Source organism: Aspergillus affinis (genome assembly GCF_023601865.1).
Source record: "Aspergillus affinis strain CMG 70 chromosome Unknown NODE_39_length_258944_cov_87_149177, whole genome shotgun sequence".
Taxonomy (NCBI): domain Eukaryota; kingdom Fungi; phylum Ascomycota; class Eurotiomycetes; order Eurotiales; family Aspergillaceae; genus Aspergillus; species Aspergillus affinis.
This window is the reverse complement of record NW_026515820.1, coordinates 64,919-89,923: the sequence shown is the minus strand read 5'-3', so window position 1 is coordinate 89,923 and position 25,005 is coordinate 64,919. Positions and strand designations below refer to the sequence as shown.

The 25,005-nt window shown below is 50.9% G+C and overlaps 12 protein-coding genes across 12 annotated transcripts; 5 read left to right on the top strand and 7 right to left on the bottom strand.

Annotated features, from left to right (window-relative positions):
- Positions 1 to 701: 701 nt before the first annotated feature.
- On the bottom strand, positions 702 to 3,671 carry KD926_006911 (uncharacterized protein; the record flags this gene model as incomplete). The annotated part of the gene is made up of 3 exons (XM_053099930.1): positions 702 to 1,082; positions 1,543 to 3,347; positions 3,398 to 3,671. 3 exons carry the CDS (start codon positions 3,669 to 3,671, stop codon positions 702 to 704), a joined length of 2,460 nt encoding a protein of 819 aa, XP_052956316.1.
- Positions 3,672 to 4,568: 897 nt separating this feature from the next.
- Positions 4,569 to 5,028, bottom strand: KD926_006910 (Dabb family protein; the record flags this gene model as incomplete). The annotated part of the gene is made up of 3 exons (XM_053099929.1): positions 4,569 to 4,724; positions 4,783 to 4,893; positions 4,963 to 5,028. 3 exons carry the CDS (start codon positions 5,026 to 5,028, stop codon positions 4,569 to 4,571), a joined length of 333 nt encoding a protein of 110 aa, XP_052956315.1.
- Positions 5,029 to 5,994: 966 nt separating this feature from the next.
- On the bottom strand, positions 5,995 to 7,068 carry KD926_006909 (DUF3431 domain-containing protein; the record flags this gene model as incomplete). The annotated part of the gene is made up of 1 exon (XM_053099928.1): positions 5,995 to 7,068. One exon carries the CDS (start codon positions 7,066 to 7,068, stop codon positions 5,995 to 5,997), a length of 1,074 nt encoding a protein of 357 aa, XP_052956314.1.
- Positions 7,069 to 7,606: 538 nt separating this feature from the next.
- Positions 7,607 to 8,667, top strand: KD926_006908 (uncharacterized protein; the record flags this gene model as incomplete). The annotated part of the gene is made up of 3 exons (XM_053099927.1): positions 7,607 to 7,901; positions 7,964 to 8,439; positions 8,503 to 8,667. The coding sequence occupies 3 exons, from the start codon at positions 7,607 to 7,609 to the stop codon at positions 8,665 to 8,667; spliced, it is 936 nt and encodes a 311-aa protein (XP_052956313.1).
- Positions 8,668 to 9,573: 906 nt separating this feature from the next.
- On the bottom strand, positions 9,574 to 11,502 carry KD926_006907 (GMC family oxidoreductase; the record flags this gene model as incomplete). The annotated part of the gene is made up of 1 exon (XM_053099926.1): positions 9,574 to 11,502. The coding sequence occupies one exon, from the start codon at positions 11,500 to 11,502 to the stop codon at positions 9,574 to 9,576; it is 1,929 nt and encodes a 642-aa protein (XP_052956312.1).
- A 1,568-nt stretch (positions 11,503 to 13,070) lies between these two features.
- On the top strand, positions 13,071 to 14,322 carry KD926_006906 (uncharacterized protein; the record flags this gene model as incomplete). The annotated part of the gene is made up of 2 exons (XM_053099925.1): positions 13,071 to 13,496; positions 13,783 to 14,322. The coding sequence occupies 2 exons, from the start codon at positions 13,071 to 13,073 to the stop codon at positions 14,320 to 14,322; spliced, it is 966 nt and encodes a 321-aa protein (XP_052956311.1).
- A 387-nt stretch (positions 14,323 to 14,709) lies between these two features.
- On the top strand, positions 14,710 to 15,888 carry KD926_006905 (taurine catabolism dioxygenase TauD; the record flags this gene model as incomplete). Its single annotated transcript, XM_053099924.1, has 1 exon — positions 14,710 to 15,888. One exon carries the CDS (start codon positions 14,710 to 14,712, stop codon positions 15,886 to 15,888), a length of 1,179 nt encoding a protein of 392 aa, XP_052956310.1.
- A 548-nt stretch (positions 15,889 to 16,436) lies between these two features.
- Positions 16,437 to 18,065, bottom strand: KD926_006904 (Zn(II)2Cys6 transcription factor; the record flags this gene model as incomplete). The annotated part of the gene is made up of 2 exons (XM_053099923.1): positions 16,437 to 17,235; positions 17,314 to 18,065. 2 exons carry the CDS (start codon positions 18,063 to 18,065, stop codon positions 16,437 to 16,439), a joined length of 1,551 nt encoding a protein of 516 aa, XP_052956309.1.
- A 437-nt stretch (positions 18,066 to 18,502) lies between these two features.
- Positions 18,503 to 19,708, bottom strand: KD926_006903 (uncharacterized protein; the record flags this gene model as incomplete). Its single annotated transcript, XM_053099922.1, has 1 exon — positions 18,503 to 19,708. One exon carries the CDS (start codon positions 19,706 to 19,708, stop codon positions 18,503 to 18,505), a length of 1,206 nt encoding a protein of 401 aa, XP_052956308.1.
- A 641-nt stretch (positions 19,709 to 20,349) lies between these two features.
- On the top strand, positions 20,350 to 22,348 carry KD926_006902 (GABA transporter; the record flags this gene model as incomplete). The annotated part of the gene is made up of 4 exons (XM_053099921.1): positions 20,350 to 20,970; positions 21,128 to 21,327; positions 21,438 to 22,018; positions 22,116 to 22,348. The coding sequence occupies 4 exons, from the start codon at positions 20,350 to 20,352 to the stop codon at positions 22,346 to 22,348; spliced, it is 1,635 nt and encodes a 544-aa protein (XP_052956307.1).
- Positions 22,349 to 23,569: 1,221 nt separating this feature from the next.
- Positions 23,570 to 23,872, top strand: KD926_006901 (phosphorylase b kinase gamma catalytic chain; the record flags this gene model as incomplete). Its single annotated transcript, XM_053099919.1, has 2 exons — positions 23,570 to 23,716; positions 23,768 to 23,872. 2 exons carry the CDS (start codon positions 23,570 to 23,572, stop codon positions 23,870 to 23,872), a joined length of 252 nt encoding a protein of 83 aa, XP_052956306.1.
- Positions 23,873 to 23,994: 122 nt separating this feature from the next.
- On the bottom strand, positions 23,995 to 24,722 carry KD926_006900 (uncharacterized protein; the record flags this gene model as incomplete). Its single annotated transcript, XM_053099918.1, has 2 exons — positions 23,995 to 24,309; positions 24,369 to 24,722. The coding sequence occupies 2 exons, from the start codon at positions 24,720 to 24,722 to the stop codon at positions 23,995 to 23,997; spliced, it is 669 nt and encodes a 222-aa protein (XP_052956305.1).
- Between the last annotated feature and the right edge of the window lie 283 nt (positions 24,723 to 25,005).

Here is a 25,005-nt window from a genome sequence, read left to right as displayed (position 1 = left end):
AATCTTTCACCTAAAAAGTCTCTTTCCTGATCGAGGCAATGAACTCATATCGAGACATCAGCTTATAAGAAGCCAAGAAAAGGGGGCCGAAATTTCAAGTCTAGCCTGCATTACCTAGCGCCCTGAAACGGCCCCCCAAACAATACACACCATACCTTAAGCCTATCACCACCCTGGCACTATCGCCAAATACTTCCACTCAATTGATCCGGCGATACGATGTCTCTGGCCCCCATTTTGTAGCACGTTTTCTCTTATCCGAATATATACGCCACTCCTTCCCGTAAGACCTTCCGCTGACGATCACCCGTTCGTCATCCCCCTCTTGTGCTCCCGCTCGCAGAATGCGCGGCATCTTATTTTCTCTTCTGGTCCAGACAGCAATTCTGTCGACGACAGTAGCCACAAAATGCTACTACAGCGATGCCAGCGAAACTAATGGTGAAATGGTACCATGCTTCCCATCCAAATCTGTCAGCCCCTGCTGCTCCTCAAATAAAAAGGGCATGGCGAACGACTTATGTCTTGACAACGGGCTCTGCCTTGCCCAAATAGCCCAGTTCTCGGGGATGTTTTTTCAGAACGCGTGCACGGATAAATCGTGGAATAGCCCTGATTGTCCGAGTGTATGTGGGACGTGTACGTTTACGAATTGATCGCTCTTTTCTTTTCTAGCAAACGTTTTTGCTTTCCTCTAACGGTCAATCGTCAGCCTTCGCCCAGAATTCAGGAACATACGTTCTCCCCTGTCCGGAAAGGGGAGACGGGCATTGGTGTTGCAGCAAAAACGGGACAGATTGCTGCAACGACGCGTTTCGAATGAATATGGGGTCTTTGGTGATTAGCGCAGATTCGTCTTCGACATCGTCCGCGACGGGAATCGAGACAGTAACAGCGAAACCGACGGCCACCACGACGACGACGACGACGATGACGGCAACAGCGACAGTGACTGCCACATCAGAACCTACATCGTGTGCCTCCGGAGGAAAGGAATGTCCTAAATCGAACACCACGGCTGTTGGCGCGGGTTTGGGGATCTCGCTCGGTGCTTGCTTGGTTGGGGCGGTGGGAGCCTTGTTCTTCCAGAGACGCACGCATCAGAAGAAATTACGAGAATTTAATGCCTTGCATGCGACTCAGATGGGACATTTCGTTCATGGTGGATTGCCGGCACATCCGACTGCTCGGGCGATGGCGGAATTGCCGCTGGGTCAGGATAAGGTGTATGAAATAGGGGAGGGGCGGCGAGAATGACATGATGCTTTTATGCCGGGCTCAGCTTTTGGGAAGTGCGACAATCACGCGACATTGATGTATGAATAGATGGATTTTTATGTGAAATTTTATATACAATGTACCCGCGTGCGAAGGATCTTTGCCTCCTGCGATGTTTCAGGTCTGATATCCCCTGAGTTTTTCATCTTCGTTTCCAGAAGGCTCATCGAGCAATCCCTCTCCCTTTTTCTTGTCATCTGTCCTCTGAGCCTTCACGTCAATCTCGACCACCTTATTTGCAACCGCACAAATAAGTACCCATACAAGAAGGCCCTGTAAGACATACGTCGAGCCAGCGTCTTGCACGATCCGCAATCTTGACGGATTCCACATGGTAGCGTTTAACTCCGGGCGCTTTCCCTCAGGCAAACTGATTCTGGAATGGTAATTCATATATTGCGTCTGACGAATGCCGAAACCCTCTTGTACTTTCGTCAGCAATCTATGCATATTCTCTTCACCGACGTATTCCACCGGCGGGGTTTCAGAGACCATCGCCTGAAATAACTCATCGGCATAATAGTCCGGACTGACACGGCGTCCAGACTTCATTCCATTTATCGCGTCTTGGATGTATCCTTCGGAATTGGTCTCTGAATGGTCCAGAAAGAATGTCGTATGGGTGGATGTATCCTCGTGGACAATGGGCGGGTTGAAACGGTTAATTTGAAGCGATGGAGCATGGAACGTGACCTCTGCTTGAACATTCTCGGCAGAAGGGTTGCAAAGAAGGACAGTCGCTGTTGATTTGGATGTATCTTCAGCGTCCATGTACCCTGTCGAAACAAGCCATCTCCCACATTCTGGCTGCGTTGTGTTGCTCAGATTATCTTCAAGCACTTGCGAAGATCCAAAATGGCCGTATGGGACTTCTATTGAGTACGGATTTGAGGCGCAGCCCGGCGGAGCCGTGATATTGAGATAAGCGCCGTCATTGTTGGGCAAATGCGAGAATTCGACGTTTTCGGGACTTAGCGGTTTGCAGTTGGATTTTGCGCGGGATGCAGGTAAGGTCACGGTGACAAGGGAGTTCTCTTCAGTGCTGATGTCTCTGGGTAGAGTAAATGACGGGAGGGTCATATCCCCATTTGTCCATTGTACATTTGATGAGTTCAGGCTCACGACCCCAGCATCCAGGTTGGTATCTGAGAGGTGCGCCCCGGAGAAATCAAATGTATCGTTTTGAATGACAGATACCGGTGTGCCGCTGTCAGTATTCTGGATGACGAACAGTCCACTCGCCACAACCAAGAGCAAGTTCACTGTGATGGTAGATATAGTATTTGCAGCATTTGAGATATAGCCGCTATGTGGGAGTGAAGCCCAGGAATCCTTTGGATGCACAGTTAATGTTTCTGATGTCAACTCTAACTGGCTATGTTGTTGAATGGCTTTAACTCGGAAAGACCAAAGATCGTAAAAGGTGGAAATTCCCAAGACGAGAAAGGGCGGGGTGAAACGCCAGATGATCGCTGCAAAGCTATTTCTGGTATCGATGTCTTTAAAGCCGTTGTGATGTCGAGAGCATTGATAGAAATGTTCCAGCAATATAATCAACACCACAGGGATGGCAAACAACATTAGTTGAGGCCAAAGACGTGGCTTAGAAGCTTCCCAGTAATGCTTTCCTTTGGTGAAATTCGTTATCGGCAACTGAGAGCCATCAGACTTTTCGTGAAAATTTGACTTTTCAACCGAGGCATTATTCGAGTGATATTCATCAGACAATTCGAGGTCTAGGTAGGACTGATCCAGCATTGCGCCCAAAGTCGAGTGTTCCTCAGAGCTGCTAGATCGCAGCCACCCTATCATCCATACCAACAGCCCTATTATGAGCCACATGATTAGTATCGGAGCGCCTTTTACCATCAGACGATCTTCTGTCATTGGTTCTACTGTCACTGTTCCAGTTGAGATAATGACGAATAGCTTGACAAGTACAGAACAGCCCATTGCCAATGCAATGGGACGGTGACGGGAGCCAGATATGGAGGCACCATCGAGTCCGCGAGCAGAGCATCTTATTTCAGATTCAACATCACCCCAGAAGCATGCCACAAGAAAAAACACTAACAGTGTGTCAGTCTTAGTCTCTGTCGTTTTGAAACTTAAAACTCACCAGCAGTAGGCCCATGGACCAACACCAACTGCAAACATCCGCTTGCCACGGTAAATCCGTCGTTCAGTTTCGACAATGCATAAAACAGTGCACTCGAAACTACAATCACCGCGAAAGTAACTTGATAACGAGCAAGGGTTGAATTAATCGGCAACCCCGATCTCGCACCCCACTTGGCCTCAAAGGATCTAAGATCTCGCATGGTGGCGTTCGTGTCCGGTCGAGAATCCCGCTCGACAGATAATCTCAACTCAATAGCATCGGATGTTGACATGCTATTCCGCACTTGTAAGCAACATAATCTGAGAACTGATCAGGCGCGGGACTCGAGTTCTTATATTGCAACAGGCTGAAGCGAGGCAGATTCATTTTCGTTCGTTTCTTGGCATTGGGGGCAGGGGCCAAATTGGCCCACAATTTTGGTAAATCGGGCGGTTTTTGTCCCTTTTTCACTTTCGACTCATCGGCTGTGTCTCTGTCCAGGACCCGAGGCTGTATCAAGGCTTAGTTGTGGAGGCCCAGGGGTAACCATGCGAATCGGTTGGAAGCATGTCAGGTAAACTTCCAATTGCTAGAATACTTGTTGACTTGGAACCACATCCACATCCGTCTATGCGAAAATCAAAAATAAACCAATCAGTGATACATCCGATGACACCACGAGTCATGAAAGCTGATCTTGAAGTTCTGGCTTCGGAATCTCTTTCTAGGGGTCCAGAAGAAGGACATAGCCTTAGCCGATCAGGTCGACTTTGGAGCAGTTCCACATAAGAGGTTCAATCAACCTGAATAGATCGGCATTCTATAATGTTTTTAATCAAACTAATGGGTCCCAGCTACGAATAGTTGGGATCCAATTGATAATTGTAATACGGATAATGATCCTCAATCCAACTTTGGCAGCTTGGCTCCAACATATTTGTTTCCTGAAACGTCCCGGTGAACCAGCAACAACAGCTACCGAGTTCATAAGAAAAATAAACTCCATTCGTCATTGACCGTCAATATACCAGAAGAACTCGTAGTAAGACTCTAATCTTCGTCGTTCTTTCTGTTAAAACCAAACCTCCAGTATATCTGAGCTAGCACGGACCACCTTTAGTGACACGCTTTATTCATCATCTTTAACATGAACCATTAACCATAAACACGTTCATCTCTTAAACCCATCTCAAAAAACCCCATCAGTGAAGTCAATAACTTGAACCTTCTCAGCAATCCCGCCTACACTCTTAACGAAGGCCAAATGGGCAGGATCCTCATTAACATAGTAATCTCGATCCTCGGCACTGGCGAACTCAGCTACAAAAACATGTGTAATGCCATGCTTGTCCAAGTCAGTATTCCTTGAGCAACTCATAATAGTACATCCGCAACCAACGCACCTGGATGCCTTCTTTTGAATTGTCCAAGCCGCCTGATAACGACCTAATATAGGGGTTTTGCGACTGCGGATGAATACAGTTGTCCTTTAAAGCAGTCATATGGTTGATCGTCTAGAAGAGTCATCGTTAGCTGCTAACATTAATGTAGGATGCGTTTGGTGTGTCCAATGTTGCCCATACATCGCTGATGGCGTCATTGCTGACATCCGCTTTGAACTGGAAAAGAACAATGTGAGTGATAGACATTTTGGGGATATGATGAGATTGAACAAAGACTCTGATCTCCGAAGAAGATACCAAGTTATAAGGCATATCAACGGGGTGATTAAAAGAGCAGGCAGCAAATGGCCGGAGACATTACTCGGACATCGAAGCGAATCTTGACAAACAGATCAAACATCCATTTGTCAGGCGGGGCGAAGGCCGAGCCAGGTAACCCGGCACGGGCGCGGGCCGGTTCCGCCTTCAATCCTTGGCCCCTGGTCAAGCTTTCAGGCTGATCTCAGATCCATCTACTGCACGGGGTCAAAAAATATCTGTTCAACTTGATCTGGGGGGTTTGAAAAGCTGGAACAAGGTTGATAAAGATATTAGATCAGTAGCCACTGTCCGTGACGTTGCCTTTCATTGAACCCGTCGCATGCGATCATAGGTATTGACTTCTGTATCACGAAAGAACGGCCTTACATATCTCTAACGCGATATGCTGCCTTCAGTAATCGCTGATGCGAAAGCCAATCTGGCGGTTCCTTCATACAATTAGACAAGGCAAGTGAAAGAGAAGGGCAAGTAAAACAAGGGGTCCAAATCAAGGGGCAGCTCAAATTCCAGTTGCATATCTGGTGAGTTTTTGTTTTGATTGTAGCACTCGCTTTGCAATGAGAAGTTTGGCTGAAAGCACGCTGTCGGGCATGTTTTAAAACAGAGGCGACGCATGATAGCTGGTCGCAGCATCGAATGTTGAGTTCACCACTATGTGGTTTATTCCTGACCATCTCAGGTCTATGTAAAAACCCATACACCCCGAAGGAAACAAGAATATTCTTCATAATGATAAGGCGCTGGCAAAGCTATTTCGCTGCATACATTCCCAATAAAAATATGGTACATAGGTCTGTCTCCAGGACAGTTAGAGAATTGAAATACCTCCCATCCAAAACAATGAGTACCCAACGCCTAAGATCCGAACTAAACCAAGATGCGTAACAGAGGTCATAGTGCCTTCGCTTTTGCTTTGAAGCCATCTATTTCATGACGTAATTCCTCAATTTGTCGTTTCAGATCACCCATCTTCTCATCTGATTCATCCATATCCTCCAGTTCTCCTTCTAGCTTGTGAGACTCCTTCCGGTTCTTGAGGTAGAGATCGTACTCGGTAGGGTCAAAGCACAGCCCATAGCCTTCACAGTAGCAGGTTGTTTCCGCCGGACAGAACTCCCCGTGGCCCGTAAACAGCCACTGCCAGATATATTCCCAGACCCGACCGGACAAGCGATCTTCCAACTCGGTGTGAAGCAGCCACTCGCGATAGTCGATATACCGTTTTCGCGGGATCCGTCGAATCCGTTCCGAGCTGACTGCGAACTGCGCGCAGCATGGCTGCGACAGCACATTGGGTACGGGGTCGTTGGGGAACAACTCGCGCCAGGAATTCCCCAGCACAGCGGCCTCGGGGATGTTGATGTCGTCGGTCTGGTCGTCCACGGTGGGGTGGATGTGGTCGGGACACCCCGGTTCGTGATGACAGCGCATGTTCATGTATCCGTTGCGAATGACATGATTGCTCTTCAATCGCTGGACCATCTTGGCGGATTCGGAGTCGAGAAAGTCGTTGTTGTGCCAAGTTATCTGGTGGGCGTGCATAAACATGGTGACGTCATTCAGGGCGTGGTAATGATCGATGATGTACGTCAGGTACACCATCACCTCGTGGCCTTTGTTCATGGGGACCGTCAGCGCCGCGGTGTGGTTGTTGACGGTGTAGACGGCGCCGGTGAGTTCGGAATCTTCCTGTACGACCCTGTCGACCCAGGAGGTGTCGTCTTCTTGTAGTTTGGCGACCACTAGTGTCTTGGAGGCATTCTTGCCCTCCCAAAGGGGTGAAACGGATGGGGTGGGAGAGGGACGAGGAGTGGGAATCGAACTGGATAGAGCATCGAGTTTATCTGGCCAAGTAGGCGAGGCATCTGCCCATGTTCGCCACGGGTGGTCTCGACGTGCGGATAAGTGAATAGAATACCAAGTGATAAGCAGGAAGATGACAGGGACGAGCAGCGAAACAGCCATGCGATGCTTCATGACTGCGTTCCTCATGATTCTACCTGGCTATTGCAGGAGAGAAGAAAGATTGGAAGGCAGGTCCATGAACGAATTCATGTAATCTGACCCGGTGGTTGGGGGAATGTAGAGGAAAACATGGCGAGGGAGATACCGCTAAGGCAGCGGGATATTTTTGGGGGGAAATGGGCCAGAAGCGCAAGGGCGCTTCTGGCATTTCTTTGTCTCGATTCAGTGGTCCGGCCAATGGCGGACATCGGACCCCGGCTTAAAGCCGTGGAATGTGGACGAGTCTGGTCCATCCCCAAACGAACCATCCACGAGCCTTGGCGGCGCTTAGTCTATACAGCTACACAGTTAAGAGCCTCGTCCAAAGCAAGTACCAAGCCATTTTCCTTGCCAGAATCGGGGACTGCTGTCCTGGTCATGCCTCGCTCTGCTCTGCTACTTAATTAGATCAACAAGCGTGCTGCCGGGGGTTAGTATCTTTTGTTTTCCTACTTGGTTTCTCTCCCCTGACCCCGTCATTCAAGATCTACTAACCACCATGAAGGCGTTACACTACCCCCGTTCCCGCATGTTTGCTGCCTTGCTACTCCTCTTTTCAACAATCTACTTCTCAGTGAATACGACCGCGAAATGTTACAAACCCAACGGAGATCTCGCCCTCAATGACCAACCCTGTTTCCCCCAGAACCCCGTCTCCTCGTGCTGTGGTGGTAGCACCTACGTATGCTCGACCAACAACATGTGCGCGCGCTACTCGGGCGAACACTTCGTGATAGGCAGCTGCACCGACAAAACCTGGAACTCTCCCGCCTGTCCAGGCTACTACTTTTTCCGTATGCCTTGTGTCACTATTCCCTCGTTCCCGAACGCCTTGAGTAACCTCCCCATCCAAAAGATCATGTCCACAATAGCGTCTTCCGGTGCTCCGCGGATACGGACTACTGTGCGGATAGGCCCTCCTACAACTATACGACGGGGCATCAACACCCAGGACATCGGCGACTTTCTTCCCAGTACTCGGATCTCGTCGGTTCGGCCGTCACACTCAACACGGCTGTCGCTACGAGCTCTCTCTTCACGCCTATCGGGGCTTCTTTGAAAAAGATCACCACTGTCCCGGTTTCGACAGCTGAGCTCATCCACGACCCCCTTTGTAACTACGTCGTCGTCCTCGGGCTTGGAAATCCCTGCGCGAACTTCCTCCGCTGCAGCAGATGCTCCGACGCCTTCCGAATCAACGTCAGACCGCAACCACGCCATTACCAAATCGGTCTAGGAGTGGGCTTATCCCTAGGTGGTGTAGCCGTCATCCTCCTTGTGTTACCCTGGTTCATGTGGAGACGGTCGAAGCGAAACAAGCATCCAATAGAGGTGAGTTTTCGAGCCTGAGTACTCAACACGCCTCTGACCATTCCACTCATCGTGCGCCGCCAGGTCTCACAAACCCAGTATCCGTACCAAACGCGACTTCCAGCTCCACCTCTACCTCCGCCCCAGGCTCCCGTTGAGGCCCCGGTCTATCATAAGCACTATTCACGTTATCCTTGCGTCAACTCGGCCGAGCCGCCGGTATACGAGGCTCCTGGGCATGGTATATGATTTCCGCTAGGGAGGGGCTTGTGAATTTATGAAGAGACTGGGCGATGTTATAGTTTATTATATCTAGGGTCTTGTCTCTTACTCCTATCTCGTGTATATATTATAACGACTTTTACGGACATTTAATATCCTTTATGACATTATTTTATGATACTTTATCTGTTAATCCTGGTTCTTATCAAATCATTTATGAATGCGGGGCTGATCCTAACTTACGTCCAAGCCCCATTACAACTGGGAAAGACAGGGGAATGTTACACAAGCCTAGAATTCCTCACTTACATTATACAATGTAAGAAAGAGAAGCCTAGCTAGAATGCAAATGGGAAAGTAAGCATGGCATAATCGTATGTAATCGAACCAACATTCGAAATTCTCCCTATTGGCTCATTTAAAGAAAATCACCGTGCGCTGCTGGGCTAAACACTAGATAACTCAATCAACTTATCAGACGTGAACATGTTTAATCATAGAGACGAGGCCATGGATTAAGCGCCCTCCGGGTATTCTTTGTTTTGTTAGGTGTCTTAGACGCCATGATCAGGTACCTGTGCTTTAGATTATAACTTTAATTCCAGGAATCTGGGCTTGTTCTTTGATTGAATTGAGGCTAACTGAGTCATGTTTATAGTAGCTGGGCTTCTATGTCCAAGTCAGTATTGGTCGTCACAAAGTCACATCAATTACAATTCATGTAATTAGGGACATTAATGAATAGTCGTAAAATATTCACACACATTCATATCAAACGGGCCTTGCAATGTCCTTCTCCTCGTTCATGCGCTCGTATTGCTTGATACTCCTTCGATATATACCTGCCTCTCTTTCCCCTCTCCCTTATGATATAAAGCCATAACCACTTCCTTCCTTCATACAAGATTTCATCTCCCCAAATCTTAACCTCTCTCACTCAACATCCCCCAATATCACCTCCGCCGCCTTCTCCGCAACCATATACGTCGACAACGCCGTAAACGTCCCCGGTATCCTCGGGTAAACCGACGCATCAACAACCCTGAGCCCCTTCACCCCTCTCACCCGAAACTTCGAATCCAGGACCGCCATCGGGTCATCATCCGCCCCGATCGGACACGTACACGACGCATGATGCCCCCACGCCGTGTCCCTAGCATACTGACGGATCTGGTCCTTGGTCGTGATGTTCTCGCCCGGCAACACTTCCTCCATGGACATAAGTTGTCGACGGAAGGCGTCGCGCGCCAAATCGACCCCCTCAGCGATAGCGTCTAGATCGGCCTCGGCGCCCGTTTCGAAGTAGTTGAATGTGATAGAGGGGACGTCCAGCGGGTCGGAGGATACGAGTTTCACGCTGCCTGCTGTGTTGCGCGGATGCGCTTTCAAGACCGTCCAGGTGAACCAGTCATGTCGGGCGGTGGCCTCCACTGCGTAACCCGGGAAGTAGCCGTGGAAGTTGGCCGGCGCGCCGAACACGAACAGGTCGAAGTCCGAGGTATCGGCGGCGCGGCTTTTGTGGTAGATCGTGGCACCGAAGCCCGCGGTGGCGTATGTGCCGTGGTTTCCGAGAATGGGGTGGACCCAGCGCTCGAGGCAGGGGTCGTCGGATGGGTCGTCAGCGAAGGTGCACCCCTTCAGCACGCTGTAGTCTTTGGGCGTGTGGCCTTGGACGGCGACTTCGTAGTGGTCTTGTAGGTTGGTGCCGACGCCTGGGAGGTCGACTAGGACGGGGATTTTGTGGGATTCGAGCTCGTCTTTCGGTCCGATGCCGCTGAGTTTGAGCAGTTGGGGGGAGTTGTAGACGCCCCCGGCGACGATCACTTCGCGGGATGCGGTGGCCGAGCCGGGTGTGCCGGTGTTGGACGGCGATGAGCGAGGGCTGGCGCGGTAGAGGTATCGACCGTCGAGGAATTCGACGCCGGTGGCGCGCGGGGTGGAAGATGAGTTGGAGTCGGAGTCGAAGGTGACTTTGGTGACGAAGCAGTTGGTGCGAATATCCAAGGGGTACTTTTGGGCGCCGGTCAGTGTGGTGGCATCGTGTACGGCACGCAAGAAATCGCGCGGACCGTTGCGATGCGCGTCTTTGGTGGCGATGGGGACCTGGTAGTACCCCGGTTTGGTGTCACGGGCGACGGAGTCCTTGTTGGCGTCGCCGGCGATGAGCGTGCCGAGATTGAAGATCGTGTTGGTGAGGTTTCCGATGGCAAAGGCACCGCCCAGGACTAGGCTGAGGAGCTGCGGGTCTTGCAGCACGAGACTGATCGGCGCGATGTCGGTGTGCAGCCATCCGTCGTGGCCATGGCCTACGGGAATAGGGAGCAAGTATCCGGTATTCTCGAGGCGTTTGAAGTATTTGCGCATGTTGTCCGCGGACCACGAGGAGTCGCCGGTTAGAGAGGCGATGGAATCAAAGTCAGACTGAAACGGGTATATGGTGACGAGGGCATTATGCGCAGTGCAGCCGCCGAGAGTACCAGTGCGAGGGTACAGCACACCTTTGATAGTCGAGCCCTCGGGGGGATTCCGACCGGTATACTCGCCACCGTCGGGGGTGGTGTAGGTGGTTTTGGGATCGCGAGCCTGCTGCTCGTCGTCGGCATAATGGCGCACGAAGAAGTTCCACGCCAGAGCTTCATCTTCGGACGACTTGGCCGAGAAGGCGGGCACGGTGTAATTATAGTTGTCGCCCTGGTCGTCCCCGGCCTCGATTAGCAGCGTTTTATGACCTGCAAGGGCAAGTCGCGCGGCCAAGGGACCACCTCCAGCGCCAGACCCGACCACAATATACTCATAACCGGTGAGGTTGACAGCAGACGCCAGCGAAAGCAGCCCTAACAGGGCAAACAAGGGTAGAAACATGGCTGTGGTGTCAATGGGTGATAGGAATGACAGCTCGAAACGGCCGTTCTATTATCCCTTTTATGTCCGTGGGGGATCGACTACTGCAAGGGATCGGCCAGTGCTGAAAGGAGACAAGAACCCCTCTCACATGGCCCTACAGCCGGGTGAGTTCAAGACGATCCCCTTAATCCATTCGTGCATCTCGTATTCATGTCTTCAGGAAGCAGGACAGGGTTGAATGCCAATCAGGGGTCGTCCCGACACTTAGCTAGCAGGGTTCCACCCTCACAGCTGAAGGGGAGAATATAGAGCAGGGATCTGCATGCCTTGTCTTCTTCCGTTTTGGAGGCGCCGATCTCCTTGTAAGTGGAGGGAAATCTGAACTAGTTATTTATTAGCGTGGGTCTCGGCAAAGAGGGGTGCATTAGCTTTTCTGAATCACGTCTTCAGAAGGACCAGCGTTCGGGCGCAGTACCGAGGTTCTGGTTTGTTGCCTTGACTCTTTTCAGTTCGAGTCTCATGTTGTCTGAGGACATCATCCAGTTAAAAGGCCATTCAGGCAAATCCTGGTATGTTTGGAATTCTACTTCGTGAAATCTCCGACTACATTACAGCTCTTGCGGATCTCTTCTCAACCAGAAGGTTAGCATGATCGATCACTGTGTACATCAATTCCAGTGTACGATCCGCCTATGACTGTCGCGCATCACTCTCGGTATTGATTGGCGCATAGCTTGGAGTTGATGCAAGGTCAAAATATTGACCCTGTGACTCTTAGGTTTTAAAGAAGTTTTTCGTGGAGGGGACCAAAGATCGGCTGAATCACATCGGCTAAATAACTATGTATGGCTTCAAAATCTCTCCCTTTCAGACTAAAATGGTCCATTTCCATTATCCAAGATCGCTTGCTATGTCTGTACGAACCCTTTGAATAGAGTTGCAGCCCTAGCTTAAATAAACAGCACGTAGATAAATTACTGGAAGAGTTTCGCCCTGCAGTTATATTTGCTGCAAAGATCAAGATTTCAATGATAAGCTCATATTGCGCTTCATACTGTGAAGGTCGAGATATTCCTCTGTCAAGCCTTAAAGATACTGTATGACCTTCCGAGCGAAGTTCTTTTATCCTTTCTAGAGGTATGAATGGATTTATCACAATCCCCGCCCCAGGCTACTGCTATCGCCTTATTTCTAATAGATGAGAATGTTCCAAGACTTTAGTCGTTGTAATCAATATCACCAGCTAGCTACTTTTCCTATGTCATACTACTTCATAGGGCACTTCTGTCAGATCCACTTTTTGGACTCCCCATGGTTGGACACTATCCCCATCCCCCTCCCACCAACCCCACTCACCATACGCCTTCCACAAACATATACGGAGTAGCAATCAGACAGAGGGAAGCGAGACTCCGTGAGACTATAAAAAGGCAAATACGGATATAAGCTAACCATGCCACCAACTCAAACATTTCTACTGTTTGCTATACCAATACGCCCTAAGCCGTGCTATTTAGAGTCAGGTCTGCTACCAACTACTGTAGGCCCTCTCAAGCCAATTAAACCACCGCCTCAAATAGTACGCCATGGCACTCTCAACGCGCGCCCTTGAGCTTTCCAAGCCCGATCCTGGCTTCATGCTCTGGGAAATTGTGCAAACCTTTTGGGATCCAGCCACCAACCCCGCTGGGTTCGTCAATCTTGGTCTTGCAGAAAACACCATAATGCACGACACTCTCAGAGAGCACATCCAGGCCAATTTCTCCGCACGGAACCAGGACTTCACCTATGGTGATAGCAAGAAGATATTACGGAAAGTTCTCTCCCGGTTTTGGAACGAGTATTTTCAACCATTTGTTCCCGTGGAACCTTGCCACTTCACCATTACAGATGGCTGTAGCTCTGCTCTGGGGCATCTCGCATGGAGTCTCGGGAACCCGGGAGATTACTTCTTACTCGGTCGTCCTTATTACTACACATTCATCGCGGATATCACGTACCGTATGTCTACGGTACTCCAGGTGGTGGATTTCGAGAACAGGGGTCCATTCAGCACCGATGAACGTCAAATCATTGAATCCATGGCCCAGAATTGCCGGTATTATCTTAACAAACCCTCACAATCCCTTGGGACGATGCTATTCTCACCAGTTCAAGATTGAATTGATGAAACACTGTCAAAAATATCAAATACATCTCATCAGCGATGAGATTTACGCGTTATCTACCTTCACAGAGTATATCCAGGACACATCTGAGAGCGAGATTTTTGAATTTGCCCTTTCCATTGACATGTAGGATATCGTCGATCCGGCACTTGTACACGTCATATGGGGCACCTCGAAGGACTTCGGTGCGAATGAACTCCGCCTCGGAATGATCGTCTCCCAGTCCGATCCTAGCTTACATGCCGCGTTGGTTCCCGTCTCCCTGTACAGCTCTTCCTCGTCTCTCACGGAACAAGCTGTAGCCAATTTCTTAGGCGATGATGTGTGGGTCGAAAAGTTCATTAAAGCAAACCGACAATTTGTTGCCCAGAATCACGAACACGTTGTACATTGGGCTCGAGAAAACAGCATTCCATACGCCACAGGCACAAATTCCACTTTCTTTCTGTGGGTGACTCTTGGTTTCGCACTTCAAAAAGACCATGTGGTTTGCCCGGAGTTAGAGCAAGAGATTATGGACGCTTTGCTGCTGAAGAAGGTATTTCTGATGGCAGGCAAACAGTTCGTCTCCAAACAACCGGGGTGGTTTAGGATAGTCTTTTCTCATCCCCAGCGGGTGTTGGACGAGGGCTTAAATTGGATCACTTCTGCTTTGAATAATATCCACTAGGCCGGGGGCCATGGAGTGTTTTGGCCTGTGGTTTATGATGATGCGTAAATTTTGTTTTTCAGTAGGTCCTCCGGGGATCGTAATTGCATCAAAGCATATGAAGATGCTTACTGAATAAGTAGAATTCTTATTGAGCCTGGGGGTTATTGCTTTGCAGAATTCGACCCTCGATGCTAAGGAGTATCTCTTTAGGGCTCGTTCGATCACAGGCATCCCTCGCCTCTCCCATCTCTATGTAGGACAATGGTAGCGTCTTCTCTCATCGTACAACCCCTGGCAGGCTGATTCGCAATCTTGGCGGGAATGAGGAGATCGCAAAGATAAGAGGGGCTGTGATATCATCCATCATCTCTCCTCCATCTACCCATCACAAACAACACCACCATCATGACCCCTCCCATCCAAATCCCAACTCCCAATTTCACCCTCGAATCTTTCCCTCTCCCCTCCACAAACCAACGCATCCTCGGTCCCCCACATCCTCCCAACACCACAATTCCACTCCCTCTCCGCCCAAACCCCACCGCAAACCCCCTCCCCCTGGACACTATCATCCAAGACATTCAAACCCTCCAACGCTCCGACCACCTCTTCACCAAATACCTCTCTCGCCACGGCGCCCTCCTCTTCCGCGGTCTCCCCATTCACAACGCCTCCGACTTCAGCAAATTCGCCCACGCCTTCGGCTACCGACCCCACGAGATCATCGGCATCGTAGTCAACCGCCCCCTCCTCGCCCCAAACGTCGCGCCCGCCAACGAATCCCCCAAGGAAATCCTCATCTATAACCACAATGAATCCCCGCAGGTGCCGCACGCCCCGGAATATATCTTCTTTTACGGCCATCGCGCACTGGACAGGGGCAGGGGCGGGGAAACGCCTATCTCGTCGTCGCTGGAACTCTTCCAGCGCGTGCAACGCGATCTCCCAGCTTTCGTTGCCGATCTTGCTGAAAAAGGGATCCTGAGTACGGTGACTTACACGATCGACGCGCCGTATAAGGGCGGCGCGACGCTGAGGCAGGCATTCGGGAAACATATCCTCGATAGTGACGATGCAGAGACTCGGCGGGCAAAGATCGAGGCGCAGATCGCGCGGTATGGACGCGGGAAGTATACGACTTTTGAATGGACAGGACAGGAGCAGGAGCAGGAGCAGGATACTCTGGTCCTGACGCATCGATTACCGGCCATCCGGACACAGGTAGGGACGAACTTGCCGTCGCTATTCACCGGGTTAGCGGCGTATTACCGGAATAAGAAGGTCAATGGACGGGGCAATGCGGCGCAGCAGAGGTATGGTGATGGGACGGCTATTCCGGAGGAGTATCTGGAGCGGTTGGCGGAGATTACGGATGATATTCGCGTGTTGCATACGTGGGAGGAAGGCGATGTGTTGGTGTTTGATAATGTGATTGCGCAGCATGGGAGGGAGCCGTGGAAGGGGGAGCAGAAGGATCGAGTGGTTATGGCGAGTTTGTTTGATGGGGAGGTGCCGGGGGCGTATGGATTCGGGGAGTGGGCGAAAGTGGTCCAGGCTTTGGATGATGTTGAGTACGAAGAATAGAGGATAGCGAGTACAGAGGCATGGTGTAGGATGGAGACCTTGTTGGTACCATTATATATTCAGGATTAATCGACATGTTATACGGGATTAAGTGTTCAAAAACATGTGAAAACCTGTTAATAGTATCTTCTGGTGATATAGTGAGCTCATATTATAGCAACTTCTAGAGAGTATGTTGCCTTGTCTGCATTTTATGATATTTGTCTTATTCTGGTGATCTGTATCCAGACTGATGATATTGAATATTAAAAAGAGCAGTTACGTAGGACTATAGATCATTAATTCAGGGCTATGATATCAACTAGCATCATTGGTCTAGTGGTAGAATTCGTCGTTGCCATCGACGAGGCCCGTGTTCGATTCACGGATGATGCATTCTTTTTTGTTTTCGCATTTTTCGCTCATTCTTTTTTTTCTTCTTAGATTTGTCTCCGCTTCCTGCTCGTCTTGCCATAGGATGATAGCAACACCTTAAACAATCCATACAGCTTTAGTAGTACATAATCCATCCAAAGAAATTCATCAATCATGATTCCACATCTATCAAATCAAGCCACGAAAAAGTCCGCCCCCAAACTCCTCGTCATCTCAATCCACCCTCTCCCCTGACTCCCCTTCCCCAGTCCATCCTTACCATCACTGTGAGTAGCACCGTCCTCCCCCCTCCAAATCAAAACTAGCACGTCCATCGCAAGCGTCGACGTCTTATACGGCAACGCCTTCGACACCGTAGCGAGGTGCCGTAACGCCCAACTCCGATGCTCCGGCCTGGTGGCTTCGGCGCCGGCGATGAAACTCGGCCAAATGCTGGATTTGAAGAGACCGCTGTCGACGTCGAGTTGGGAGAGTTGGGTGACGATGGTGTTGACGAGATGTTCTCTTTCGCGTTCGTCGTATCCTTGGATTTGCGTTTGGATCTGGATCTCGGTTTGCTCGTCGGGCGAGGACTCATCGTCTTGTAGACGATGACGGTTTGGCGAGGAAATCACCAACCTTGGTGCATACAACGCAATCGCCGCTTGATAGGCGCTCGCGATCCACGTCCTCTGGTGGAGGTCCGCGCAAGGTGAAAGGCTCTGCATGGAGAGGGCCCATTCGAAGGGGTTGAATGACCGCACGGTGTCGAGGACCCCTGCGACTGTGGCTTCCTGGGTGTCTGAGAGAGGCGAGGTCTCGGATAGCTGCACCAGGGTTAGGATGCATTGCAGGAGTTGGGCGGGGCAGGAGCAGAAGTTGTTGGTTTGGGCGGTGGCGAGCATGGCGGTGAGGTCAAAGCCGTCTTCGATACCGTATATCGAAGGTGTCAGGGGGATAGATTTAGAGATGGTGCTGCCGATGATGTCGAATCTGGTTTGTTCGGGTTAGTTATGCCTATACTAGAATGATGGATAATGGGAAGGTTAAGTGGGAGGGAGGAAGAAGTACACTAATAGTTCTGAGACAAGCCATCGACGAAGGATTCGTGCGGGGGATGAGATAGCTGGTGACCCCGTCTGCCGTCGGAGACAGTTAATCAGACGCTTTGCCCCCTCGAGATGGATGCGCCAGACGTCGGTCCCAGAGTCGATCCATTCAAGATACATGAGGACGAGGATGGCCGCAACGATCAGGTCAATATCAGCAGAGGCGAGGTCCGACAGGGCCTGATTGAGCAGATGCAAGGCCTTCTGCTTGGCGACTAGTGCATCGCGATAGACGGTTTCCGAGCGCGCATGCGCCGGCGACAAATAGTATAAATGGCAAGCGGAGGTGGCGACGAACACCTCCCGCAGCATCGGATACTCGCTCAGATAAGCCAGCAACTGACGGACGGGATTCAGGTTGGGGGTATCATAGATGACAATCTCCTTGCAGAAGATTTGATCGAAATGGTAGATATATCGCGCATTTCGCGATCCGAGGTCCTGCAGAAGAGGATCGACTAGGGACGAACAGATACTGAACTGGGATGTGCTACTGAATTGAGACGGTGGCTTAGTCTTGCTGTGCGGCGATAAGGACATATCAAACGTCTTGCCCATCATCTTCCCCCGGCTGGCGATCCCTTTGTTCCAGAGGATCAGACGACCATAGCCGAGGCATTCGATGCCGGCTAGGGTACACTTGCGACACTCAGGCAATGTCCGGTCACATTTGACCCGCCGTCGACGACACGAGTGGCAGCTGGTATCGGCCATCTCATACAGGGGATGGGATGCATCTCTTGGCTGATTTCATGGTCTGCGAACGAGGGGTGGAATTAGCGAAGAGATGTGTTCCTGAGGGGCGAGTCTGGCCCCAGATGTCATCATGGGACGCTAGTGTCTTGGCTGCCTTTTCGGATTTACCGACGGTGGAGATCGTTCATCCCTCTCGTTCGGGCAGGTCGATGGAAAAATAAGGTGTAGGTGGAGCCACTTGTTGGAGCAGGGCTTGATGGAATTTGGGAAATCCTTGCACTGGATGATCGCGCACAAGCAGTCAGGCTTTGCTGCCAAGATTGAAAATTGCATACACCGTAGGACGATGCTCTCGCCCTGGCTTGAATAAACCAACTTTTTCTTCATAATTCGTAGTATTAGATTCATAAAACATTACTATTTACTAAAATATTTTGACGTAGATATGTCATGTCTTACACCGGTCCAACCACCTCCCTATACTCTGGCGGTGCTATCGCCACCTTCTCGTATCCAGGCAAGATCCCGAAATCCGCTCCCTCCAGCATCTTCATCACGTCCGTTGTGTCCGCATACGAATGTAGCGGCAGCGGAATCGTAGCTCCAAAGCCTCGGACGGATTTTCGTCGCGCCACGAGGGATCCGTTGTCGCGACTGGTGGTCTCTGTGCCCGTGACCATCTCGACCATCAACTGGTGGCGGACGGTAAGAGACGGAGCGTTGTAATCGGATGTGCTGGCGTCAATGTCGAGGTCATTCGTCGCCTTGACGTCTTTCCCAATACTTATTTCCAACGGAATGGCAATACTCATGTCTTTGATTGACTGTTCAGACAACGGAGCTCGTGGCTCTCGGAGGACTGCCCAGCGGCCCTTCTTGGTCCCGCGCGCTAGAGTCTGGTGGTGCGTGGTGGTGGATTCGGCATTTTTGGCGCCCCAGGTGATAATCTCGTCAAGATGCCATGAGAGACTTTCCACGACGAGAACTGTCAGCTCTGATCGTCTGGTACCCGGCGCGGCAATATTTCGCAGTTGGATATCGGTTGAGTAGCGGGTGCATTGACCCTGTCCGGCTAATTGTGGCGAGACGGTAAACTCGGCCTTCGTTGCAGAGCCTGGGAAGCCGCGTGAATGCGTCGCAATGTCCCATGGATCGGGAAATCGGCGACAGATGAGCTGCATGGGTCGAGCATTGCTGAGCATGCGCCCATTCTGCACAGTCGCCGAAGCGAGCAATTCGTAGGAGACTTCGAGCGCGCCAGACGAGATGGTCTCCGGGGTGTGTACGGGGGATGTGAGAGCGAAGTCGAAGTCGTGGGTGGCAGTGCCGTTAGGATGGATAGTGGACCAGCCTGGCGTGGTTGACAGGTTGCATCGGATGATGTCTTGTGCAAATGAAGATGACGTGGTTAGCGTTTCGGGGAGGGGTGTAGATTTCCGCAAGGACAGAAGGGCTTTAAGTGAGCTCCTTTTAGCTGCTATGGATGCATTTGTGCAGAGTCGAACAGTCCGGACGAGAGCTATTTGGAGTGACTGCAGGGAGGAGATCTCGCCGGAGATGTGGACTGTCCCGGCTAGAGGATCGCCGTACAATTCCCCATCTGAGTCGACGTAGACCGTGTGGGAGGTCGGTCCAGACAACCAGACGGCGGTGTCAGTCATGGCTGAAGCAGTGGAAGGGAGATGCAGAGAGGAAGGCAGTTGGGAGAGACGAGGAACAAGAACACACAATTTATGCACATCCCATACAAATCCCGTGGAGGTATACGGTGTTTTAGTCATGCTCCATTCTATGCTATTCCAGCCTGCACCAATCAAAAGCAACGGGGGCGTCGATGCAAGCGGTGAACGCTAAACCCCAACGGGCAGCCAAGCCACACGGGACGTCCCTGTGGACGAATCAGCGGACGCAGATTGGACGATGGTTGCATGATGGCAAATGACAGCATTGCCTTCTCATCTCTGCTAACCGCCTTCTCTCTAGTTCGGCCAAATCCTGATGACACGCGGCCGACGCTTTTCCCTCCTTTCCCCTTCTTCCCTCACTTTTTCTTTTTCCTTTCCTTTTTCGTTTGCTCCCACGTTTTTCTGAAAAATTTTCCCATTTTTCCCTGATTTTCTCCCCTTCCACACGCCATGGTCCGTCGATATTAGACGATCCTAGAACGATACTGACCCCTCACCGCCCCCCCGCTCTGACTCTGCAGTAGTCGTAATAGCAAACCGCCCGAAGCGAACTCGAAAGTCCAGACTCCAGCAGACTCCAGACCAAGAGCGCCTATTTTCCCCTTGCGACCATCAGCATGTCCGCCTCGCGCCAGGACGATCCCCTAGGGAACACCATCCTGATTGGTGCCAACATCGAGGAAGGACGCAAATTCGACAAGTCCACCGCCGATGAGAACCTCGAAGGACTGGGATATGTGCCTGAACTGTCGCGCAACCGGTCCACCTGGCACGTGGTGTTTATGTGCTTTATTCTGTCCTCCGTGCCCTACGGTCTCTCTACCACCCTAACGTATCCCCTGGCTGGGGGCGGTCCCGTCGACATCATCTGGGGCTGGGTCCTCGTCTCCCTGATCATCCTATGCGTCGCTGTCTCCCTTGCAGAAATCACCTCGGTCTATCCCACCGCTGGGGGTGTGTACTATCAGACCTTCGTCCTGTCCCCAATCTGGTGCCGCCGCATTACCTCGTGGATCTGCGGCTGGGCCTATGTGGCCGGCAATGTCATGATCACCCTGGCCGTCAACTTCGGCACCACCTTGTTCTTCGTGGCTAGCTTGAACGTCTTTGAAAAGTCCCCCGGCGTGGGTATCACCGACGACTTCGAGGCCTGGCACACCTACCTCATCTTCCTGGCCATCACCCTACTCTGCCACGCGATCCCGGCTTTTGGAAATAGATGGCTTCCCTTGTTAGAGGTATACCCATTGATCCTATCCTATCTTATCCTGTCCCATGCGAAAAGAAAACAAGAACAGAAACAGACCCCCCCCCCCCCAAGCGACATCTCCCGTTTCCTGCTCTGTTTGTATTCCCCATTGCGCCTCCTACTAATCACTCCCATCGCGTCTATAGCAATTTGCCATCTTCTGGACCCTGGCTGGTTTGATTGTCATCGTCGTGTGCATCCTGGTCCTGGCTCGCGAAGGCCGTCGCTCGGCCAACTGGGTCTTTACTCACTTTGAACCGCAATCTGGGTGGCCTGCAGGATGGTCGTTCTGCATCGGTCTGTTGCACGCTGCGTACGCCACCTCGGCCACCGGCATGATTATCTCGTAAATCTTTCTTTTCTTTCTCTTTCTTTTTCTCTTTTGTTCCAGGCAATCTCTCTATCTCCTCCAACGCGACATTTTTCTCTAGAATCTCTACTAAACCAACCCCATAGGATGTGTGAGGAGGTTCGCGAACCTGCGATCCAAGTCCCCAAGGCCATGGTAGGAACCATCGTCATCAACCTCTTCGCCGGCCTGGTGCTACTGATCCCTCTCTGCTTCGTGCTGCCGGATCTGACCTACCTGGCGAACCTGGCCTCGGGCCAACCCGTGCCTCCGACCCTCAAGGCTGCGACGGGCAGCTCCGTGGGCGCCTTCTGTCTGTTGATCCCGCTGCTCGTGCTGGGCATCATCTGCGGCGTCGGCTGTGTGACGGCCACGTCCCGCTGCACGTGGGCGTTCTCCCGCGACGGCGCCATTCCCGGCTCCAAATGGTGGAAGACGGTCAACCAGCGTCTCGACATCCCGTTGAACGCGATGATGCTAGGCATGGTGGTCGAGATCCTTCTCGGTCTGATCTACTTCGGATCCAGCGCCGCGTTCAGCGCCTTTTCGGGTGTCGGCGTCATTCTGCTCACGTTGAGCTATGCGTGTCCCATCGCGGTATCGTTGATTCTCCGTCGAAGAGCCGATATTAAAAACGGGAACTTCAACATGGGTGCTCTCGGCGCTTTCTGTAACGTCGTTGCGATTTGTAGGTTTTCTCTTCATTCCCCTGCCCCATCTTTCCCCACTTCGTCTTGTCTCTATTTTCACGTCCGAGATCTGACCCATAATACCTAATATCTTAGCGTGGACCCTCCTGGCCATTCCGCTCTTCTCCATGCCCACGTTCATGGAAGTCACCGTCGACACGATGAACTACGCGTCTGTGGTGTTTGTGGGCTACGTGGCCATCGCGGCCGTGTGGTACTGGGTCTGGGGCCACAAGAACTACGTCGGGCCGCCGACGGAAGGCGTGGAGCCGGAAGCTGTCCGTGCCCCGTCGGTGCAGACCCACAGCAACGTTGCGAAGACGAAATAGTGGAGCGTATGGAGTCGTCACTCGTCAGATCGTGTCTAGCCTGTGGCTACTCTGGTAGGGTCTGACGAGTTGAGAATGAAATGGGCGGTTTACTTTGTACATCGGAGTTGTTGTTCTGTGTCTTGTGTGTGTGCACAAGAGCGTGATGTGGAGGATATACCCATACTAAACATACGTACTTGATTTTCTAGCCAGGGCGGCAGCCTTCCCTTTCCGTTTTAGTGCTCACCCCTCGCCGCTTTTTGCTCACTGAGTAGACCTGAGCACGCCCTAAACAGCCTGAGGCAATCACTAAACACGGAATGAGCGGAAGACTGAGTGCCCTGAGTGAGTAACCTCAATAAACTGTACTCCCATTAGCGATCTCCCTTTTGCCCGTTTCTCTACTTTTACTTCACTTCTGCCCGTTACATTCCTCAAAAAACGCAGCACTGCCATCACGAAAATAACGAATCAGGGAAGCTATTTTTTCTTGTAATACCTATGATCTTTTCCCCAGGAGGAATTGTTTACTACCGTCCTGCACCAATATAGCAAAAAATTTTCTGGACTTTTTCCGTCGAAGGACAGCACAAGCCTAACTGTTCATGAGAGCGGCCCTGGATATCCCAAAAGTTAAGAAATTTTCGGAATACCAACTAGCGCTAGTCTATTATAGATATTTTCTAAATTTTGATCCTGTATACCTATGTGGTAGAATGACATGCTAATGTTTCCTTATCAAAATGCATAATACTGAAGATTCATAATACTGATTAAAAGAATAAATTCGAAAAATAGGACGTAGTGTTGATTATCTGTAGGTATCCTGGCCTAGAAGATTTGATATCTACAGTATAAAGTTATAACAGATTCATTTTAATCGAGTTAAATTCCTTACATGAGGCCCTATTCTTTCTTGTCCAAGCAATCTGTAGACATTGCTGGCATAATAATCGATACGTAGTACATGTGTCAGTAGACGTCATACCAAAAATTCGCACGGAAAGCACTGAATGATATCATAGCTTACGCCTGGTAGTATAGAGAAATCGTAGATCTTTCGCGAAAAAGGAAGAGCACTCGCCAAGCTGGACTCGAAAGCGATCCTGCTAAACAAAGATGGGATTGTGCGGGTTGGTACGTCTTCGTGCCCCCAAACCGGGTCACGATCCGAGCATCTAATCCAGTCTACCAGCGGGTGCGGAACACAGCTACCAGATACAGATACAGCCATCGAAGATGAACTCCGACACATTGAAACTGACTGCACTGGCTGCTATCATGGCCGATCTGATGGATCAGAAGGGGAGTGGGCCTATCTGGAGCTCGCTGGCGAAAGAGTTCCTTCGAGATCTGACGACCAAGCGCCTGAACGAGTTGATGGAGGTACGTTGGCACGTTGATTCACCTTGCTGCGTCTTGCTTACAATTCTACAGCACTCCTTCTTAAAGGAGGCGGGAGGAGCAGGCGACTTAATGCTGTGTGTCTCTATAACGAACAAGATTGCCAGCCACAATATTAAAGAGGTAAACAATGCCTAGTTACCCTTCCGGATCGCACCGGGGAGTCTTGCCCGCTGCGATATGACCAGTGGCCAAGCATAATTTAGGACTTGAACTCCATGAATATTACATCAATACTATACTGCATAGGTCCCAGGTTCTCACCCCTTGCCCGCCCTTTCTAGTACCTTGGCAGCTTCACGGATGCTATCTCTCGTTCTGGCTCTCTCTTCTTCAAGCTCGCCCGTATACTCTTTTTGGCGCTTGATCTCCCTCTGCAAATGCCAGCTTTTCATTTCAAAGGCTCGCGACCGGTGTAGGCATGCTTGCATACGATCACGAAGACGCTCATTCTCGTTATCGAGTTGCTGATTCTCCTGCTCCAAACGTTGAATAGTCGCGGTAAAGGAATCATCTTCAGGCGTCGGGGCCGGTTCATTTTCGGTCTGCCCAATCATGTCCATCGGCCCTGAATTCTGTGCTTGGCATAAGCCATGGGAAGCGACGGCCAATAGCCAGTCAACGGAGCCCTTACACTATCATCTATCTCCAGACCAATATGGTCCCTTTGGAGGACTGCCGGACGAACGGCTTCGAGCGAATTCCCAAACTCACGGCATATCTCCTCATAGAGACCAACGGTTCCATTGCTCAGGGGCGTCTTCAAAAGATGCGCCTTGGAGTCGGTAACAGACCAGGCATACCCGTCCTGTGGAGCTGGCTGCAAGTGGACTTCGTTCGGGTTAATCCGCAAGCCGAGCCGGTTATCTAGGTCTATCAGTGTACGGCAGGATCTGGGGGCTCCAGGGGTGGTACAGATATGCTTGGACAACACTTCGCGGCACCCCTGTCGCCTGAGAGCACGCTTTTTATTACTCGATTGAGCCATGTGGGATGTACACAAACCCTTCTTGTGCAAACCAAGGACGGATAAAAACCATCTATCTGCACACGGTAGAGGATAAATGGTAGATGATGTGGTAGCAACCATGGAACCGGGGGTTCATAAATACGAAATGGCGGCCTGTATACGCAACAGAGAGGAGGCCACAATTGCTGGGATTTCTGAACGCGTTCTTGGCCATGTGCATTTGGGGTTCCGCTTGACCACTCATAACTTTGAACCGGTAAAAAACTCGAATCGACTCTCGGTGGATCATAAATGACATTGG